Below are 20,726 nucleotides of genomic sequence, written 5' to 3'. Positions count from 1 at the left end.
TTGGTTCTGAATCCACTGAAATCAACTGCACCTTCAGCCGCAGGCAGTCGTTCTTGGCAGGTCCTGCAACTGGAAAAGCACAGCTAAGAGCCTGAGTGTGGGCGCCTGTGCCACCCCGATGGAGCTCCATGGGAGCAAATACTGAGCCCCAGGCAGAGCTATGATCCAGGCTGGCTTCGCTTGTCCAGGGAGCCTTTGGTGAGTTCAATGATCTGGTAGATATCCAGCGCTTTACCTGAAAGAAAGTGCAGGCTGGTTTATGATGCTTTCTCAGGACCTGTTCTCAGAGCCCAGGAATGAGAAAGGAGCTTAATGTTAACATGGGAAAGGAGGCTGGGAGGGTAAGAATAATTGCCATGTTCCATTTGGAGAATCCACGTTCTTGTATAAAATGTTTGTCTTAGATACACTCTAAATAGAAAGTAAGCTTTGCAACTGTTTGGCATTCAAAGCACAATTTTTTTCATCTAAGGATGCACTGACTTTACACAATAAATCTTTAAACATTTCTGGTGTGGTTGAAGAGGAAAAGGCACAGATGGAAGAATACAGGGCTCTGAATATTCCTTCACTTCCTACGAACACACTCTAGAAACTCATCCCTTTGTGATCTGAACATCATGTTCACTTTGGACCCAGGCAGGGCACGTTATAAACAAACAGCCTAACCTATTTGTTAAGAGTGGATTTCATATCCTCTGGCGCCCCAAGCTTCTTGCTGTCCAGACCACTTCCTAGTCCACCTTACTTCCTACATGTAATGAGCAACGTGAGTGTGCTGTGCTCACCCTGGGGGATCCCGTATCTCCTTTCCATCCCAGTCGGGTTGGAAGGCGTTTTACAATCCATGGTCACTTCCTTCCTGAGGCACCGGTCAATATCTACGGCACTGAAAAAGGCGACTGACTGGGGCAGGTCGCTGAGACCCAGCTTGTAGGCAAACATGCACCTGAAAGAGACCGGCCTCTTAGTGGTCCGCAGCCAAGACCCAGCACTCCCACGGGGATGAATGTACCCCTTAGAGCAGAGCGTGTGACCAAGGGCGCACAAGGGCCAGCTCTGCTCCCCACTCCAGCACCCCCCAGTGAGATGCTGAGGTGCAATTCCGGACTCAGAACCCACTCAGCCTGGTCTGCAACCTGCATGTGAGCACGCGGCCGGCCTACCTGGTCAGGAGGTTGGCGATCTGCAGGGCCAGGGCAGCGCGGTAGCGGTCTTCCTCCCGCACCAGGTAGCGCACCTCGTCGTGGATGCTGATGCAGAAGCGCCCATCAATGGCAAACTCCTCAAAGAGCCACTTCATGGCTACGAGCATGAGGTGTAGGTAGTCCACAGCAGAGCTCTGCACCACCCAGTTCACACGGCTGGTCATAAACTGCGGAGGGTAGGTGGGCACAGGTGAGAGGTTCTAGCACACACCCGTTCGTCAGCAGTAGGAGGTGGCACAAGAGCCCTCCGCTCCCTCCGTGACCCTTTCCTCATGCCCCAAGGGTGCGAATACCTCCCCCTGCGCCACTGAGGGCTCCAGGGCTCGGCTGATGCGGCAGCCCAGCACCGGGGTCCGGGGTTCCTCAGACGTGGCGATGCTCTCCAGCTTGTTGAACATTTCAGACTCTGTGCCCTCCGTCCACACCCGTTCTGCAACCACGTTCCACTTCCTCCTGCGGGACCTGGGGACCGAGAAGACGGGGTGAGCTTTGTCTTTCAGTTTCTCAGCGGAAAACAAAGCATCCCAGCTCTTCCAGGAACATCCTGCCCCTCCCTCCATCCTTAACACAGAAAGCTCTCACTTTCTTGATGCTTCTCTCTGGATCCTGCGCAGATCCTGCAGGGAGACGCAGCCATCCTCAGTTCTCTCCACGGGGATGTGCAGCTGCCTCACCAGCCACTCCCCGTCCTCTGACAGCCGATACCTGCAGGCAGGTCACACCGTGGTTTCCGTTTGAGTGCCTCTGTGCAAAGCCTGGGCTAGGAGCGTTCACCTGCCACCTGTTCCACTTCCACAGCCATCCTGGGGTCTGCTGTCTCCCTACCAGCTCTACTGCAGAGGGACAGACTGGCTTGTGAGGGTCACAGCCAGGAATAGGGAGAGCCCAGACAAATCCAAGCTTTGGGTCGTGGCATGCAGCCCAATAGAGGACAGACTCCAACTGTTACCACCATCCCAATGCCTTAAACACTGAACTGACAAATAGCCAACAGTTTAACCCTATGAGGAAATCTGTTTAAGGCTGACTGTTAAGCAAAGGTCACAATCCAAGGACGAACTGTCCTGGAACTTGGTCACAGATCTGACAGGAGAAGGTGTAGGAACCGGAAAGGTAGAAAAGATGGGCAGTAAAGGGCAGTCAGGCAGGCCTGAGGCCCTGGGGGAATGATGAAGGGGAGACTCCACCTGCGCAGGCCCTTGGTGACAGCGTACATCTGCTGGGCCTTCTCGGCTGCCTCCTGGTGTGTGAGCCGGTGGTTGAACTGCATGAGCAGGCGCTCGGCAAAGGGCTGCCCTGCCCCATAGATGCGGCCGTAGTTGAAGATCTTGGCGTGCTCACGGCTGATGCCCACTGTGGTGGCCGTCTTACTGTGCAGGTCGGTGCCTCTGCTTTTACGGCCCTGCAGGGTCATCCACCCGAAGGCCGTGCAGCCTGGGGGGCAGGAGGGAGTGAGCCAGGGGGGCTCAGAAACACTGCTGCCAACCTTGCAACTTGGGTCCCAGGGGTCAGAGCGCCTCTGCTGGGCCAGCCCTGACTCTGGCTCACCGTGCATGCCGGCAAAGTGGGCATCTCCCAGCACCGCTGCAATCCACAGCTCCTGCGAGTCCACGTCAGCGCCCACGAGGACGTAGCCGGGTGGGGCCTGCACCATGGCCTTCAACTCACTGCCTACTCGGTTGGGCTGCAGAAGAGTGAAGTCAGGACCTGCCTAGACACCGGAGATTCCTGCCTGACTTCAGCCCCAGGGATGGCTGCCTAGCAGCAACTGGGCTGACAGGTGAAGGAATCCCTCCTCTGTGCCTGGCCCTGTACCCCATTTCACCACAACAGCTGTGGCTGTCATGCCTTGTCAGTATCTGGCCAGCAGCAGGTACTCAGAACATGTCTGCTGAAAAGGGATGAATTGTGAAGCTAGGTTTGAACCTGAGTCCTGCCTGACCCAGATCTCAGGTTCCTTTTCATGCTCCTCACTGAAGGCTCTCTGCAACCCGTTTCTAGAGACATCAGAGAGGAAGGGCTGGGACCAGAGGTATAGAGGACATGTACCCGGGCATTGCTGGCAGTGAGCCATGTGGGCTCCACGGCCCGGCGGGTGATGGTGCCAGCGGTCACCACCTGGGGCAGAATGGCCCCATAGCGGCCTTCCTCATCGTAATGTGGGTGCCTGGGGGGAAGGAGAACATAAGCTTCAGCAGCTGGCTCTGATCCTAAGACGCACCTCTACCCCATTCCCACAACCACATGGCAGGCCATACCTGGTCACAGCACGAGGCAGAGATGACCTGGGCAGCCACACCACCATCTGGGAACTGTGGGGACACACAGGTTGTGAGGCTCAGCACAACCATGGCAGCAGAATCCAACACTCTCCCACCAGGGCCCTCACTCCCCAGTTTGGGGGTCCGCTGTGCCTACCCCCTCCATCCTCCCACTGATGACACAGGGTAGGACCTGGCACAGCCACCAGGGACCCTGGAATCCACCAGGCAGGAGCCATGCCATCTGGGAACTCGCCAGGCCGCCAAAGGCAGTCTCTGCCCTAATCCCAGAGTGCCCATGAGGTGGCAACAGCCCCTCTGCCACTGCCTGAGCCCCGCTCAGGGCAGACCTGGAGCCATCGCAGCACTCTGCCCCCAACACTGCTGTTGGCAGCCACCCACCTTGGACCCAGACTTCAACATGATTCCATTTTCCATGTCAGCCTACAGGACCCAGCTCCCAGTCCCCAAGACAGGACCAGCCCTGGTCCACAGCCACAGCCCTGGACTCCAGCAGGAGCCAAGGGTTCCTTTGAAAGCTGGGAGGGGCCATCAAAGTCCTACAGTTCCGCTCCTTACACAGAGAGGGAAGCTGAGGCTGGACAGGGAAAATGACCTGCCTGTGGTCACAGCACCAGGACTACAAGTAGTCAGGCCTCTAGACCACGCTGGGCTGTCCCCTGCAGCTGAGTCAGGGGCCCCCCCCGGGGAGGGCAGGCAGGGGAACAGAGTCCCAGAGCTGCTGCTAGCAACTGCGTCAGGGGCACAGACCAGCATGTTTCTGCCCTCCCAGGTGGCCCACCTGATACGTTTATGGGCATTCCTCCAGAAAGAAATCATTTTGTTGATTTCCAAGGCACGCGGCCCACTGGCACCTCCTGGCCCAGCCTGCAGGGTGCCGTCCTCCATCTTGGGCAGGAAGTCCTTGGCAAAGGGGCTGCCCACATTACAAGTGTTACCATCCTGGGAGGGCAAAGGAAGCAAGGGCTGGAGGCATGTGGCAGACCCCTGGCGGGGGAACCAGTGTACTTAGGCTCTGCCCAACACAGTGCAGAACCTGGTGCAGAGTGGTCTGGAGCAAAGCCCACCCAGACAGCCACACACGCAGGAAGGCCCTAAGACACAGACACAAACCTGGGTCCCCTCCAAATAACAGCCATCAGTCAAAAGAACCTAATGTAGTAGATTCAGTGCCAGACACTTGACATGCCGTATGTCATTTAATTCCACTCACTGCCCTTCCCACCCAGTTTTCAGAAGGAAAACAGGCTCAGAGAGATGGTGCTCTCTGTCCTGAGATCACACTCTGCCCCATGGCTGCCACCATCATTCCTGCAGAAAGGGTACGCTCCTGCTTTGAGTTGCCATGGATGCCTGCTGTGAGCCCAGAGCACAATGAGGACACCAGGGAGTGGGGTGTGAACCAGTATATACACCTTGTGAGGCAGCTTGAAGAACCAGCAGCCAGGGATGTCCACGTCGTGGTAAGGTCCATTGCCATGGTGATAGGCTGGCTGGCTCGTTTTGGAGCCCCCGGCACCAGTCTGTGGGGCCACACACCTAGATCAGGCCCTGCTCCAGCACCTGCATTCAGCAGGTGAGCTGGGCAATGACAGGATAGCCCCCAGGTCTCCAGCTTTCTCCTTGGCCTTCCAACAAGTGTGGAGACACCAAGGCAGGGCAGCATCTGACAACCCTCCAGGACCCAGGAACTCGGGTAGAGAACTGCTATTTGGGCACATAGGGCCCTGCCACCCAGTACCCACCCAGAGGACCTGAGCACACGCCCCACTCACCAGAGCTGGGGGTTGACCCGGAACTGCTGCTTCCAAGTTCTCTACCGTGGCCTCAGCCTCCACCTCTAGGCAGCCCAGTTCTTCCACCTGGATGGGCCCAGGTACCAAGGGAGTGAAGCAGGAGGCTGGGTCGGCCAGAATCCACCAGCCCCTCCCTGCGACACGCAGACAGCCCAGGCCTGCCTGGGGTGAGAACTGGGCACACCCCCATGCCTCATCCCCCCTCCCTGGGAGAGAACGGTGACCCTCCCCAGAGCTCAGGCCCGTGTCACCCTCACCATCTGCCACATGGAGCTGCTCTCGGTGAGCAGGAACTCCTTGGCCAGCTCCATCTCCTGCGGATCCGGCTGCTGCTTGCCCTGCTCGAGACAGTGCTTCCTGTACAGGGACTCGATGGCTCTGGGCAGAGAAGAGCAGCAGCAGCCTCTGGTTATGGGTGCCCGCTCCGGGCCAGGCAGCTGCCAGGCCCCTTCCACACTCCCCTTACTTCTCACACCCTGGACAGCGCTCTCCCTGGCTTTTAGACAGCGTAACAAATCGAAAATGATATAGCACCCAGGTGGCAGGCTGGGGTTTGCAGGACCTTAGTTCTCCCCACTCCCAGGTGCCATGCCCTCGACCCCCCACAGGGCTCTGAGGCCCAGAGGAGGGGGTGGCCATGGGAAAAAGAACTAGAGCCCACAGTCTCAGACCCAAGTTCTTCCCACTAGTCTGAGCTGGGCTTGGTTTCTCCTGCAAGTAGAGGGGTCCTCAGGTGCCCAGCCCTCCGTCCCTGCCCTGAGCCTTAGCCTCACCTATAGGGGCAGGCCACCCCAGTCAGTGCCAGGGTGGTGCCTCTTGGCACCTTAGCCAGGTTGTCCCGCCGCCCGGGCACCAGGTATCCCCAGCCGTGTCGCTCTGAGAAGTGCAAAGGGAAGCCGTCCCAGGTCAGCGCCATGAGTTTAGGTGTGACCCGCATTTGCAGGCTGAGGAGGCTGGGGCCCGGGGTCCATGTAGGGTCATCTAGGCGGGGACAGAGCTTCCGGTACCACCTATGCCCCACCAGAAGAGAACAGTGTCACAGTGGTGACTGCAAGGAAGACTCTCTCCCCAGGACATGCTCTGCCCACCCTCCAAGGCCTCCAGGCTTTCTTCTGGTGACTTCAGCCTACAGTCACCATTCTCTTCCTCTGGGATGTGGCCTGGACCCGCAGGGAGTCCCCTGGAATAATTCAGAGACTTCAAAAGAAAAGAGTCCTGTCAGTCCCACTGAATAAGTCGGCAGCCAGGACCCACAGCATGGGCCAGATGGGGTGGTTCCTTCCCAAGCTCCAGTTCCTGCAGGGTAACCAGCCAGGGAAATGAAATCGGTCCCCAACCACGGCTCTAATGACATGCCCAGGCCTTCAGAGCTTGTCTCCCACACGCTGTTCACCAGGGCTGACACGAGGGTAAGGCAAGTGGGGCACCCAGGGCACAGAATGTACAGAGGCTTCACTCTCAGAATCATGCAAATGATTCTGGCACCTACTGTTCACCCTCACTACCCCTATTTTCCCAACTCTACCACTCTGTGAGGCTCACGTGAAAGGTCACTTCCTTAAGGAAGCCTTCCCTGATTTCCCCAGGCAAAGTGAGGCCCTGCCTCAGCACCGGCTGGTCTGCATGCCTGGCTCCTCCTAGGCTGAAGGACCTCCTGGAGAGGAGGAGCACGCTCCGATATGAACCCCTGGCAGCTGCCATGGGCCGCACACCACAGGGGCTCAGTGCAGTTGTGATGAAGGAGCCTGGGGAGCGGGGTCAGAGGGAACTAGGGAGCGCAGGAGTGGAAGTCCACAGGAATAAATAGCAGCATACCACTCCTTGTGCTGGGGCCCAAAACGGGCATCCTAAGATGGGGGGTGAGGGCAGACTGAGTACATTAGGGGGCAGGGCTCACCCAGGGTGGCCAGGAAGGTGCTGGGGCCGCTTGGGCAGCAGCTCCGTGGTCCCCTTCAGCTGCTCCAAGCAGGCACGCGCCGTGACAGCGTGCTGAAGCTCCTCTTCCTCACTGGGGGGGCCGGGGTCTGCACAGGGTGGGGAGGACGGTCAGAACGAGGGTCTCTCAGAAAGACCTGTCCGGCCTATTATGTCCAGAGGTTTGAGCAACACTTCCCCAGAGCGCGTTTCTGCCCCCCCTCCCACCCGTGCTCCCCACCTTCCTGATCCTTGGGATCTGCAGGGGCTGCAACCTCCTTGGTGGGCAAGCTGCTGGCGGCAGCCGGCTCCTTCCCCTTCCCCTTCTTTGCCTTCTTCTGCTTAAACTCTTGCACATCCCACTCCAGGTCCCAGAGCCAGGGGTCGTCTTTGTACCTGCACAGCCAGTCCACCAGGCAGGGCTGAGGCCAATGCAAAAGCCAGGCCTGCCACCTGCCCACCCACTGCCTGGGCCCTGCCCCCCGAGGCCTGGCTACCTGTCTCCGGAGAGCAACTGGCAGGCGTCATTGGCCAGGTCCATCAGCGACTTCTTCATCTCCCGCTGGAGCTCCTCGTAGGTGCTCTGCGCCTCTGCCAGGTAACGCTCCCAGTTCTGGTTGACAGGCAGGTAGGAGACACCCATCTCCAGCATGCCGGCCAGAGTCACTGGGTGGGGACACCTTGGGGGCAAACACCAGGGCTGCCATCAGTGACCATAGGAGGCAAGCCTCAACCCAACCACCCACATAGCATAGCTCTGAAGTCGGACTGACGGGGGTTTAAACCCCAGAGTTACTACTCCCTAGCCATGAGACCCTGGGAAGTCACTTCACCTCTCTGAGCCTCAGTTTTTTCATCTGTAAAATGGAAATATAGTCATGTGTTGCCTAACAATTGGGACACATTCTGAGAAATGCACTTTTAGGTGATTGTCATTGTATCAACATCACATAGTACAATAACACTAACCTAGATGGAACAGTCTACTGCACACCCGGGCTACAATCTGTATAGTGTGTGACTATGCACAGTGTGTGACTATTGCTCACCCAGGTCTAGCCTGTAAGTGTGAGGCATGTTACCATACTGAATACTGTAAGCAACTGTAACACAATGGCAAGCATCTGTGTATCTAAACATATCTAAACATAGAAAAGATACAGTAAAAACACAGTATAAAAGACCAAGTGTGTGTTTGTACAGATGACATGACACTATATAGCAGGATTCCTAAAGATTCAACCAAAAAATGATTAGAACTGATAAATGAATTCAGTAAAGTAACAGGATACAAAAATATTCAGAAATTGGTTGCACTTGTATACACCAATAACAAACTATAAGAGAAAGTAAGAAAACAATCCCATTTACAACTGCATTTATAAAAAACAACAACCTAGGAATAGAGGTAAAAGACCTGTACTCAGAAAATTATAGGACCCTGAAGAAACTGAAGAAGATGCAAATAAATGGAAGCATATATCATGGTCATGGACAGGAAGAGTTAACATTGTTAAAATATCCATAGTACCCAGAGCAATGTAGAGATTCAGTGCAATCCCTATTAAAATGTCAATGGCAAATTATCCTACAATTTATATGGAATCACAAAAGATCCTGAATAGCTAAATCTTAAAAACAAAGTTGGAGGCCTGACCTGTGGTGGCGCAGTGGATAAAGCGTCGACCTGGAAATGCTGATGTCGCCAGTTCAAAACCCTGGGCTTGCCTGGTCAAGGCACATATGGGAGTTGATGCTTCCTGCTCTTCCCCCCTTCTCTCTCTGTCTCTCTCTCCTCTTTCTCCCTCTCTCTCTCTCTCTCTCTCCTCTCTAAAAATGAATAATAATTTAAAAAAAAAAGAACAAAGTTGGAGGTATCACACTACCTGATATCAAACTATACTACAAGCTATAGTAACCAAAGCAGCATGACACTGGCATAAAAACAGATACAAAGATCAATGAAACAGAACAGAGAGCCCAGAAATCAACCCACACCTGTATGGTCAATTAATCTATGACAAAGGAGGCAAGAACATACAGTGAGGTAAAGACAGTCTGTTCAATAAATGGTGTTGAGAAAGTATCCACTTTCTTACACTTTTTACAAGAATAAATTCAAAATGGATTAAAGATTTAAATGTAAGACCCAAAATCATAAAACTCCAGAAGAAAACATAGGCAGTATGTGACATTGCTCTTAGTACTGTTTTCCTAGATATGTCTTCTGGGGAAAGGGAAACAAAAGGAAAATAAACAAATGGGACTACATCAAACTAAAACATTTTTGCACAGCAAAGGAAACCATCAACAAAATGAAGACAGCCTACTGAATGGGAGAAGATATTCACCAATGATACATCTGATAAGGAGTTACTACCCAAAGTATATAAAGAACTCATATAACTTAACACCAGAAAAGCAATCCAATTAAAAAATGGGCAGATGACCTGAATAGATACTTCTCCAAAAAGGACATACCTCGATGGCCAACAGACATGAAAAGATGCTCACCCTCACTAATCACCAGAGACATGCAAATTAAACCACCATGAGATAACACCTCACACCTGTCCAAATGGCTGTCAATAAATCAACAAACAACAAATGTTAGTGAGGATGTGGGAAATATAGGGAACCCTCATGCACTGTTGGTGGGATTGTAACAGTATGGGGGTTCCTCAAAAATTTAAAGATATGACCCAGCAATTCCACTTCTGAGTATTTACTTAAAGAAATCCAAAACCCTATTTTGAAAACATGCACTCCTATGTTCATTGTAGCATATTTTACAATAGCTAAGATATGGAAGCAACCCCAGTGCCCATCAGTAGATAGTGGATAAAGAAAAAGTGATACATATATACAATGGAATATTACTCAGCCTTTATAAAGAATAAAACCTTGCCCTGGCTAGATAGCTCAATCATTAGAGTGCCAACCCAATATGCCAAGGTTGCAGGTTCAACCCCGGTCAGGGCGCATACAGCAACAGGTTGATCTTTCTCTTTCTCTTTCTCTCTCTCCCTCCCTTCCTCTCTCTTTAAAATCAATCAATAGCCTGACCAGGCAGTGGCGCAGTGGATAGAGTGTCAGACTGAGATGCGGAGGACCCAGGTTCGAGACACCGAGGTTGCCAGCTTGAGCGCAGGCTCATCTGGTCTGAGCAAAGCTCACCAGCTTGGCCCCAAGGTTGCTGGCTCGAGCAAGGGGTTACTCAGTCTGCTGAAGGCCCACAGTCAAGGCACATATGAGAAAGCAATCAGTGAACAACTAAGGTGTTGCAACGAAAAACTGATGATTGATGCTTCTCATCTCTCTCCGTTCCTGTCTGTCTGTCCCTCTCTCTGACTCTCTCTCTGTCTCTGTAAAATAAATAAATAATTTTTTAAAATCAATCAATACATTAAAAACAAAAATATTTAAAAAGAATGAAATCTTGCCATTTGCAACAACTTGGATGGACCTAGAGGGTATTATGCTCAGTGAAATAAGTCAGATGGAGAAACATAAATACCATATGATTCACTTATATGTGAAACCTAAAAACCAAAATAAATGAGCAGGCACACAGAGGGTGGACAGCATGCTGAGCCTCCTCATCTATTTAAACCATCTGGAGCTAGCAATAAATTCAACATCATAGTCGGGTCTATAAAGCCTTTCCTTTCATTACTGCAAACAAACATTTTGCTTATAATCCATTATAATCTTATGGGACCACCATCACTTACACATCCGTCATTATACAGCACATGCCTATAATATCAACCCATCTTCAGGGGTAATGACGGAATCACAGGTCCCAAAAATGAAAACAGATGCCATTTGCTGAGCAATTACTAAGTGCCCGGCACCATGCTCATAACCCCATACACACAAAAGATAATACATGAACCTCACAGCTGGGGTAGTCATGTCGGTGGTTCAGATGAGAACACGGAAGCTCAGGGAAGCCAAGTACTGTATGTCCCCATGTGTAAGACACTCCCATGTATAAATGCACCGTAATTTGGGGGCCCAAAATTTGAAAAAAATGTATTATATAAAGTTATTGAACTGGTTTTATTCATCATAAAATTCATACAACTCCTCACTGTCTTCAACAATGAGCGCAAAAACAAGCACGAAAAAGTGGGAAATGCAAGTAAAAATATCTACAGCCACTGTATAAGACGTACTCAGTTTTTAGACTCCAAATTTTTCGAAAAAATGTGCATCTTTTTTTTTTTTTGTATTTTTCTGAAGCTGGAAACGGGGAGAGACAGTCAGACAGACTCCCGCATGCGCCCGACCAGGATCCACTCAGCACGCCCATCAGGGGGGAGCTCTGCCCACCAGGGGGCGATGCTCTGCCCCTCCTGGGCGTTGCTCTGCCGCGACCAGAGCCACTCTAGTGCCTGGGGCAGAGGCCAAGGAGCCATCCCCAGCGCCCGGGCCATCTTTGCTCCAGTGGAGCCTTGGCTGCGGGAGGGGAAGAGAGAGACAGAGAGGAAGGAGGAGGGGTGGTGGAGAAGCAAATGGGCGCTTCTCCTGTGTGCCCTGGCCAGGAATCGAACCCGGGTCCCCCGCACGCCAGGCCAACGCTCTACCGCTGAGCCAACCGGCCAGGGCCAAAAATGTGCATCTTATACATGGGGAAATATGGTAACTTGCCCAAGGTCAAATGAGTTGGATACCACAGTCAAGATTCAAACTGGACCTGACCAGGCGGTGGTGGCACAGTGGATAGAGTGTCGGACTGGGATCCCGAGCACCCAGGTTCGAGACCCCGAGGTTGCCAGCTTAAGCGCAGGCTCATTTGGTCTGAGCAAGGCTCACCAGCTTGAGCCCAAGGTCGCTGGTTCAAGCAAGGGGTCACTGGGTCTGCGGTAGCTGTCCCCCCCCCTCCCCCCATCAAGGCACATATGAGAAAGCAATCAATGAACTAAGGAACCACAACGAAGAATTGATGTTTCTCATCTCTCTCCCTTCCTGTCTGTCTGTCCTTCTCTCTGCCACAAAAAAAAAAAAAAAAAAAAGATTCGAACTGGGTCTGGCTGATGCTTAGGACTTGACTTGGACCACAACCTAAGTCCGACTGACTAGCAAACCTAACCTAGATGGATGGGCAGCTCTGAGCTCTGGATCTGGGTACAGAGCGGTTGCTTAATAAACTGAGCCACACATGGGAATCTCCAGCACAGCCCACAGCTCCCCTCTGGGACCTCTGTACAAACAGAGTCCAGTCCCAGGTAGCCACCACCAGACACAGTGGCTCCATCCTGTCAGCCCAGAAAGGCTAAGTCCCTCAGTTTAAGAAAGACCCAGGCCTTGGCCGGTTGGCTCAGTGGTAGAGCACTGGCCTGGCGTGCAGGAGTCCCGGGTTCGATTTCCGGCCAGGGCACACAGGAGAAGCGCCCATCTGCTTCTCCACTCCTCCCCCTCTCCTTCCTCTCTGTCTCTCTCTTCCCCTCCCGCAGCCAAGGCTCCATTGGAGCAGAGTTGGCCTGGGTGCTGAGGATGGCTCTGTGGCCTCTGCCTCAGGCGCTAGAATGGCTCTGGTTGCAACAGAGCGACGCCCCAGATGGGCAGAGCACCGATCACCCCCTGGTGAGTATGTCGGGTGGATCCCAGTTGGGCGCATGCGGAAGTCTGTCTGACTGCTTCCCCGTTTCCAACTTCAGAAAAATACAAAAAAAAAAAAAAAAAAAAAAAAAAAAAAGAAAGACCCAGTAGCACTTGATGACAGTGGGCCCTGGTCCTGGGTACCCCCTAACCCCAGGGTTCCCACCCGGACCCCGCCTCACCTCTCCAGGAAGAGTGGTAGCTGCTGCTGGAACACCTCGTAGGTGGCCCACACGTCCTGGGCACAGTACTGCATCAGGTCCTGGCACAGGCGACAGGAAGGCGCTGGGTGGGCAGCCGTCCCACTACCACCGCCGGCCTCGGGGTCAGGTCCGGCAGCCATACTCCTGGGGTTTAGGTGGGGTCTGCCAAAGCCATCTCCCCAGAGCCCCCCCAGCACCATACCTGGAAGTTCTCCCGGATGTCCCTCATGCTACCCTTGACAAACAGTTCGCGGGGCTCCTTCTCTAAGGGAGGCCCCCCCACATAGAGGCCGTGCACGTCCACTAGGTTATTGACACTGCTGATGTCCAGCCAGTCCCAGGATGAGATCTGAGGGGCCTGAACAAGGGACAGGGCAGATCAGCTTGGTCTCAGGCCAGAGAAGCGGGCTGGTGATGGGGTCCCAGGCCCCCCACAGTATGCCCTCACCTCTGGGCCTCTGGCTTTTTTCTGGGACTTCTGGCCTCGTGGTGTGACCTGCCGGACCTTGTGCTTGCCCTTCTTGGCTGCCATCCACAAACCGCGCTGGAAGCTGCTTAGCCCTGAGATGGCCATGTGCATGCTCATGGTGTCCAGGAAGCGCAGGCGGGAGCCCTGAGGACAGGCTGCAGCTGAGGGGCCAGCCCCACCTCGGCTCCCAGCACAGCCTCCCTTCCCAGCCCAGAGCTCCCAACACTAAAGACAAAATGTCTACCTTGATGTTTGCTCATGCTTGTCCCTTGATCTGTGACAGGCCTGCCCTCCCAAATTCTAGCCACCCTTGAAGGTACAGACCTGTCCTTCCCAGCATCCAGCCACAGCTCTGAGGGGCACCTTGGGCACAAAGTAGCCAAAACAAGGCCTTCTGAACTATCAGGCTCAGCCTGGCTCCCAGCCCCCCCACTCACAAGCTCAGTCCTGGGCAAGTCAACAGGCTGAGCCTCAGCGCTATCGGCTAAGGATGCTCTCACCTGCGCTGCTGGGAGAACAGTGATAAAACACTGATCATAAAATTGAGAATTGCCACAGCTACACTCCAGGCACAGTTCCCAGTGTTGGAGGTCAGACCTCAAACAATCCTGAGATAACTGCTGGTACCACCTTCTTTTCACTAATAAGGAAACTGAGGCTCAGGGATGTTGAGGAGCTCACTCCATTCATCTGTGGCTGAGGCAGGACATGATCCAGGCTGCATGGCCCAGAATGTCCAAAGACCTATGCTGAGCGCTAACATGCCACACAGAGAGAAGGGCCATCTGTCCTGTGACAACTCAGGTTCTATAACAGGCAGGTCCTGGGAAGAGAACAGCTGGCACAGGGACCAAGAGCAGGGCTGGCCAGCAGGGTGTCCCCTACTTGCTGCGATCAGGGCTCACAGCCCACCTGTGCCAGAGCCTGTGCTTGGCCCCAGGATCCTTACCTGAATCAGGTACTGCTCCCTGATGTGGGCTCGGTCAAAGGAAACATTGTGCCCCACCACTAACTGCTCCTGCCAGTTTCGCTGGGTGGGGCCGCTGGCACTGACAGGGACCTCCAGGGGAATGAGGTCAGCCGGCGACAGCTGGCTGGTCCAAGAGTAACGCTCTTCCACCAGCCGCTGGCTGCACCAGGAATACCTGAAGGGGCAAGAGGCAGGCAGGTTTGGCCTAGAAGCATGAAACTTCCTCTTTGCAACACCCACTGCATACCTCCCACCACAGGCCAGGTCACACTAGCCGCTGGGGACACCAGTGAGACCAAGGGCGCTCCTAACCCTCCCAGAGCTAGCAGTCTATGGCGGTATGTACAGGGTGGTGGTGGTGAGGGGTGACAAAAACTTATTTACTTCCTGAGAAAAATGGTGCTAAGTGCCACAGTACTGGGTGTCCCGCAGTCACCGAATACGTGCATCGCTCTGAGGTGCTTTACAAATATTATCAACCCCTCCATAGTGCTCAAAGTGCTAGTAAATGACACAGCAATTATAACAGAATAAAAAATGAAAATTGTATTTTTTAATTGAAAGTGTTAAAAATAAAAAATGGCTCTGTGGTAGAGCATCAGCCTGGTGTGCAGGAGCCAGGTTCGATTCCCGGCCAGGGCACACAGGAGAAGCGCCCATCTGCTTCTCCACCCCTCCCCCTCTCCTTCCTCTCTGTCTCTCTCTTCCCCTCCAGCAGCCAAGGCTCCAGTGGAGCAAAGTTGGCCCGAGCGCTGGGGATGGCTCTGTGGCCTCTGCCTCAGGTGCTAGAATGGCTCTGGTTGCAACAGAGCAACGCCCCCTGGTGGGCATGCCGGGTGGATCCCAGTCGGGCGCATGCGGGAGTCTGTTGGACTGCCTCCCCATTTCCAACTTCAGAAAAATACAAAAAAAAAAAAAAAAAAAGACAAACGCACTCATGCACAAGATGAATCATCTGAAGGCTGGAAGGGTTCTAAAGGATAACAGAGCAAATCACACACCCTGGGTGGGGGACCAGTTCCTCTCCCAGCAACCACCCTCAGGGAGAGACCAGGGAAAGTGCTAGAACAGAGGAAATGTCTGCACACCCGCACGGGATGGGGGCGAGGGCCAGGGGACCGGTGCTACCTGCTGAGGGCCCGACAGGGACACAAAAAGCCTGAAGTCTGTTCACGGAGAAGCACGGGAAAATGGCTGCTGAGGAAAAGCCTGTTGTGCAGCACGGGTGATGCCAAAGGGTCAAGGCCAGTCAGCATCTAAGTGAGTGACCAGGCCACATGCGTGGCCACCACAGTGGCAAAGGCGGTCCCTGCAACCTTTACCTCAGGGAGAGGAGAAGGGGTTATCTGCCAACAGTTTCAACAAACTATACTAGGAATTTTTTGGTGGGGATGTCAGCAAAAAAGAGGCTCCATGTTTTAAACCTGGTAAAATCTAGCTCACGCTTCAAAGGGTGGGACTCTGCTCAAGGAGTCCAGCTGAAAGCTCCTCCTTCGATTTAGCATGTGAAAGCTCTTAAACAACACAGTGGAACAGGCTGAAGAGTGTCAAATGTCTGAGGCTGAGGTGATGACAGAAACTTTAGTTGCAGTAAGAAGTCATACTGATGACAAGATCCAGGTGGGCAGCTGTGCATGAGAGCCATCTGAGTATAAATTTATTTGTGATAAAAGAAGCCAAAACACGAACATCTCTGGTCAATTTAACATGAGTCAGAACCAATGCCATTAATACTACACTTGCCCTGTGAATCTCAGATAAATGTTGACAGACTACTGAATGTCCCTCTAGTCCAGTGGTAGTCAACCTGGTCCTTACTGCCAGTGGGCGTTCCAGCTTTCATGGGGGGCGGTAGTGGAGCAACCAAAGTATAAATAAAAAGATAGATTTAACTATAGTAAGTTGTTTTATAAAGATTTATTCTGCCAAACTTAGCGACAATCCGATATAAAGTACTTGGTAAGTAATTATTATTATATGCTTTAACTTGCTATAACTCTGCTTTATAAATTTTATAAAGTAAAGTTACTTCCCTACTTTATAAATCACCATTACTGTGAAACCAGCGGGCAGTTAGAAAATTTTACTACTAACAGAGATACAAAAGTGGACGGTAGGTATAAAAAGACTGACTACCCCTGCTCTAGTCTAAAGACCAAAGCCGATACCAGCAGCCTTTGGGAAGCCTTCCTACGGGCTGTCATAGGCTTCTCCCTCCCACTGGAAGTGGAGGGATGGTCAGGTACCTGATGTTATACAGCCAGGTTGCAGGAATGTGCACAGGTTAAACGTGGACTGCGACCATGGCCCCATCAAGCACCCCCACCACAGTCGGACCCCCAGGAGGGAGGTCCAAGTCTAAGCCCTGGCAAACTGAGCGCTGCGCCCTGTACCACTTGCTAGAATAGAATGAGAATCAGAGGAGGATGGACAGAACGGGGAGAAAGAGGTGACAAAGTAGGAAAGGAAGGAGGAGGACGTGAAAAGGTGACTTCAGGTAAATTGTCCAATAATGACCAAGAGATCAAAAAACAATTCTTTCTTGTCACTGATTTTCTAATTTTCTTTTAGCCACCACAGCCTACTTAACCTTCTCAAAGGACGAGCGGTGTTCCCTCTATCTGACCATCGAGTTACATGGTAAACACTGAGATTTCCCATGTGGTTTTCATCTTAGCTGGAACTAAATCAATGAGGAAACATCTCATTTTGCTCTTTCAGCCATTAATGCCTAATCATCTATTTAGGCATGTTTTCACCATTTTCAACTGCCTATTTTTTTTTTTTTTTTTTTACAGAGGCAGAGATAGACAGGGACAGACAGACAGGAACGGAGAGAGATGAGAAGCATCAATCATCAGTTTCTCGTTGCGCATTGCGACTTCTTAGTTGTTCATTGATTGCTTTCTCACATGTGCCTTGACCACGGGCCTTCAGCAGACCGAGTAACCCCCTGCTGGAGCCAGGGACCTTGGGTCTAAGCTGGTGAGCTCTTTGCTCAAGCCAGATGAGCCCGCGCTCAAGCTGGCGATCTCGGGGTCTCGAACCTGGGTCCTTCCGCATCCCAGTCCAACGCTCTATCCACTGCGCCACCACCTGGTCAGGCTCAACTGCCTATTTAACATTTCGCAGCTTTCTTTACAGAGATGTAGCTTCCAATAGGAATAAAGAAATAGCCAATTTTTTTGTTGGTCAGGTCTGAAAATATTAAGGTTGTAAATAATATTTTAATCCTGGAGTAAAGAATAAAAAAGGGGAGAAATAGTACTGCCATCACCATTTGAGGAACTTGGGTAGCACTTAGGAAGTCATTTAGAAAAGGAGACTGGATATACCTTTCGGGGACCAAAATGCCTGCTTGCAGGCTGAGGAAAGGAAGCAGCATTTCTCAGCTGGGGGTGGTCCAGGGGATGCTATCTGTGGGAAGGTGGAAGGCATCTGGAAGAGTTGCAGAGGTTGCTCTGCATTTAAGGGATGCTAATGTCTTATTTTGCCTAGGATAGTCCCCTAAAAGAGAGACTTCTCTTGCCCATAATACCCAATAGCATCCCCAAACAGAAACACTGTTCAAATGTCTTGGACTAACTTCTCAGGGATCTCTTAGGAGAGCGGGTAAAGGCAACAAATCAAGGTGAGCTCCAGTGGTCTCCCAGTCTCTTCTACAACGTTCCCCTGTGATTGTCCACATAACCCCTATCACCACCGAACATTCGCGGGTGTTTACTGCCTGTATCTTCTATCCATGAAAGCTGGAGTCAAGCCTATTTTCCTCACTGCGCAGCCGCTGTAAGCTAGAAAAGCACCCGCCAGGCACACAGTGGGAGCTCAGGAAATGTTCCCGGAAACAAACTACAAAGTAAGTTGGGCCCCCTACGAATGATAACACCTCCGGACCCCAGCCTGCCTGCACTTACCAGGCCGAGGGGGATATGGCCACCGCCAGCGTGGGGCAAGTTCCCTCTGCCAAGCAGACCTCCACGTCGAACACCAGGGCCCGCTCCTCGGGGATGGCCACGGGTTCGGCCTCCCCCGCGGGGCCGTACCGGGTCCAGCCCTCCGCCCAGGCCCAGCTCGGGGGCCTGGGGGGCAGCTGGGCCTGCAATAGGGAGTTGGCCGCCTCCAGGTAGGGCAGGCTCTGCTTCTGGGCCAGGAGGCGGAAGTGCTGGTCCAGGCTGCCTCCGTAGAGGGGCGGCAGGCGCAGCTCCACGTCGGGCAGGGGCGCGGCCGGCTGCCCCCAGAGCCCGTGCTTCTGCAGGTGCTCGACGCTGCGGCGCACCGCGGCCTCGCCGGGCGTCTCCCCGCCGAGCCCGAAGATTTGCTCGTGGAGCCCTCTCGAGAGCATCTGGATGTGCAATGGGTTGTACCGCAGCTGCCCGCCCTCCGAGGATGGCGCTTGCGACTGCGGCGGCTGCAGCTGCCCGTCGCTGGGGACGGGGACGGAGACGGAGCTGGAGACCCAGCGCCCCGGAGCTGGAACCGGCCCTGGCCCGACGACGGCGGAGCCGGTCACTTTCCTCCAGAGCAGGCGGTTCATGGTTGGTGCAGGGAGCCCCCCGCTGGGATTCAGGACACCTGGCTTTGGGCTCCAGCTTGGCTGCTTTTACTGGCTGAAAGACGTGGAGAGAGACACGTCTTGTCTCTGTTTTCCTGTCAGTGAAATGGGCCTGACCATGCCTGCCTTCCACCCACAATCCTGAAGGAGATAGACGATATAAAGTGTTATCACATACGTATCACCTGTTATATTAGAAGCCATCATTCCTTGAGCACTTATTGCGTCCCAGGCAACGTGCCAGGCGCTTTTAGGTACATTTTCTCAGTTAAGCCTCAAACAACCTGGGGAAATATCAATACCCCTGCTGAGTACATTGAGATTCACGTAGGTTCTTCAGTGAACTTGGGAGAAGACGAAGGCACACATGCTGGTTAAAAGGCCAGATTCTGGAGTAGGTCAGGGAGGGTTTGAACCCCGGTTCTGGCCCTTAGGAGCTGCGCGACCTTGGGCAAGCTCCTCGGGCCCCCATTTCCTACTCTGTAAAATGGGGTTAAGGATTCTGTAATGCAGACTGCTGTATGACAAGGGAGGATGTGTCGCGCGGCCCGGCCCTCGGCAAATGGTGGCTGCCACGATCGCGACCGCCACGGCCCGAGGGCCCAGCGCCGGGAGGTGACAGCGCCCGGATTCGAACCCACCGGGCGGGCCGCCTTCCCCTGGGGCCCCCACCCGCCCGGCCGCCCGCCTGTGCCCGGGGGCGGCGCCGCGGTGCGCCCTGGGACGAGCCTCCGCCCCGCTCCGGGCCTCGCTCGCTGGCTGGAGAGGGAGGGGCCGCGCCGCAGCTCAACGACCCGGCCCCCCCCCCCCGCCCCCCCGGCACCGAACCCGCCGGAAACCTCGGTTCGCCTAATGCCTCCGGGTCCGTGGTCCCGACCCCCAGGCCAGCGACGCGGCGTCTCCCTTCGCGCGGCCTACGCAGCCTCCGGGTGCTGTGCGGCTCCCACCCGGACCAGTCAGCCTCGCTGGCAGCCGCAACTTCCCGTCTGCGCCGCGCTGGGTCCCGCGGCTCACCCGAGAGGCAGGCGGGGAAACTCCCCGCGCGACCAATAGCAGGGCCGCAAGTGGACCGGTCCGCACGCGGGGGAAGAAGGGGACTTCCGGGTGGGACTGCCCTGCGAAACTCTGGGAGCAAGGGCATAACCTCCCCCACTCAAGAAGCAGGTGGATTGGTCTCAGGCAAGCCTATGGACGGTAATGAGAGTTTTTAGATTATCCAAAGACGACCAATCACCAGGCGGCCGCGTGGCCTAATGGATAAGGCGTCTGACTTCGGATCAGAAGATTGCAGGTTCGAGTCCTGCCGCGGTCGAAAGGGTTTGCTCATACTTTTTCGGCTTACTACGTTACATCTTAAGAATGAAGTGCTCGCACAACTCCGAATGTTGTGCCAATTACCACCCCACATTGAAGCCTGGGAACGCCTCGATCTGCAAAAGTAGCGGCTCCCACCCTCCACGCTCAGCACACCCCCGTGAAATTGCTCGCGTAGGTGTCCCAGGCTTGGGGTTAGGGTATCGGGGGAGCCTGGTAATGTACCAGTCTCGCGTTCCCCAACGCGGTGGGAGGAGAGTGGAGAAAGTCGCGCATCCTTAGCGGAAATCTCGATTCGAATTCAATTGGCTGGAGTTCACAGCTGAAGGGTGAACTCTTCCCAGCCTCGTGCGGCGTCTCTTCATCCCGGGCAATTCTAGTGGGTGCAAACGCTGCCTTTTGTTGAACTCG

At 53.7% G+C, this 20,726-nt stretch overlaps 1 protein-coding gene and 1 non-coding gene across 3 annotated transcripts; one reads left to right on the top strand and one right to left on the bottom strand.

The window, feature by feature from the left end:
- Window positions 1-2: 2 nt before the first annotated feature.
- POLG (DNA polymerase gamma, catalytic subunit) lies at window positions 3-20,003 on the bottom strand. 2 transcript variants are annotated; one of them, XM_066355002.1, is made up of 24 exons: window positions 19,841-20,003; window positions 19,187-19,285; window positions 18,364-19,056; window positions 14,429-14,624; window positions 13,459-13,623; window positions 13,213-13,368; window positions 12,990-13,069; window positions 7,698-7,880; window positions 7,442-7,596; window positions 7,184-7,310; window positions 6,060-6,296; window positions 5,544-5,664; window positions 5,266-5,352; window positions 4,906-5,013; window positions 4,272-4,432; window positions 3,467-3,520; window positions 3,258-3,375; window positions 2,757-2,892; window positions 2,396-2,642; window positions 1,791-1,913; window positions 1,502-1,670; window positions 1,167-1,375; window positions 789-949; window positions 3-235 (listed from the first exon to the last, which is right to left on the bottom strand). In XM_066355002.1, exons 3-24 carry the CDS (start codon window positions 18,981-18,983, stop codon window positions 159-161), a joined length of 3,690 nt encoding a protein of 1,229 aa, XP_066211099.1. In that variant the 5' UTR covers window positions 18,984-19,056; window positions 19,187-19,285; window positions 19,841-20,003; the 3' UTR covers window positions 3-158. The 2 variants fall into 2 exon arrangements, with proteins under 2 accessions (XP_066211099.1, XP_066211100.1); XM_066355003.1 differs by lacking the exon at window positions 4,906-5,013.
- Window positions 20,004-20,240: 237 nt separating this feature from the next.
- On the top strand, window positions 20,241-20,313 carry TRNAR-UCG (transfer RNA arginine (anticodon UCG)). The gene has a single exon. It is a non-coding gene; the product is annotated as a tRNA-Arg (tRNA).
- The last annotated feature ends 413 nt before the right edge of the window (window positions 20,314-20,726 follow it).

This window comes from Saccopteryx leptura, chromosome 13, assembly GCF_036850995.1.
Source record: "Saccopteryx leptura isolate mSacLep1 chromosome 13, mSacLep1_pri_phased_curated, whole genome shotgun sequence".
NCBI classification, from domain to species: Eukaryota; Metazoa; Chordata; class Mammalia; order Chiroptera; family Emballonuridae; genus Saccopteryx; species Saccopteryx leptura.
This window is presented reverse-complemented; position numbering and strand designations above follow the sequence as displayed.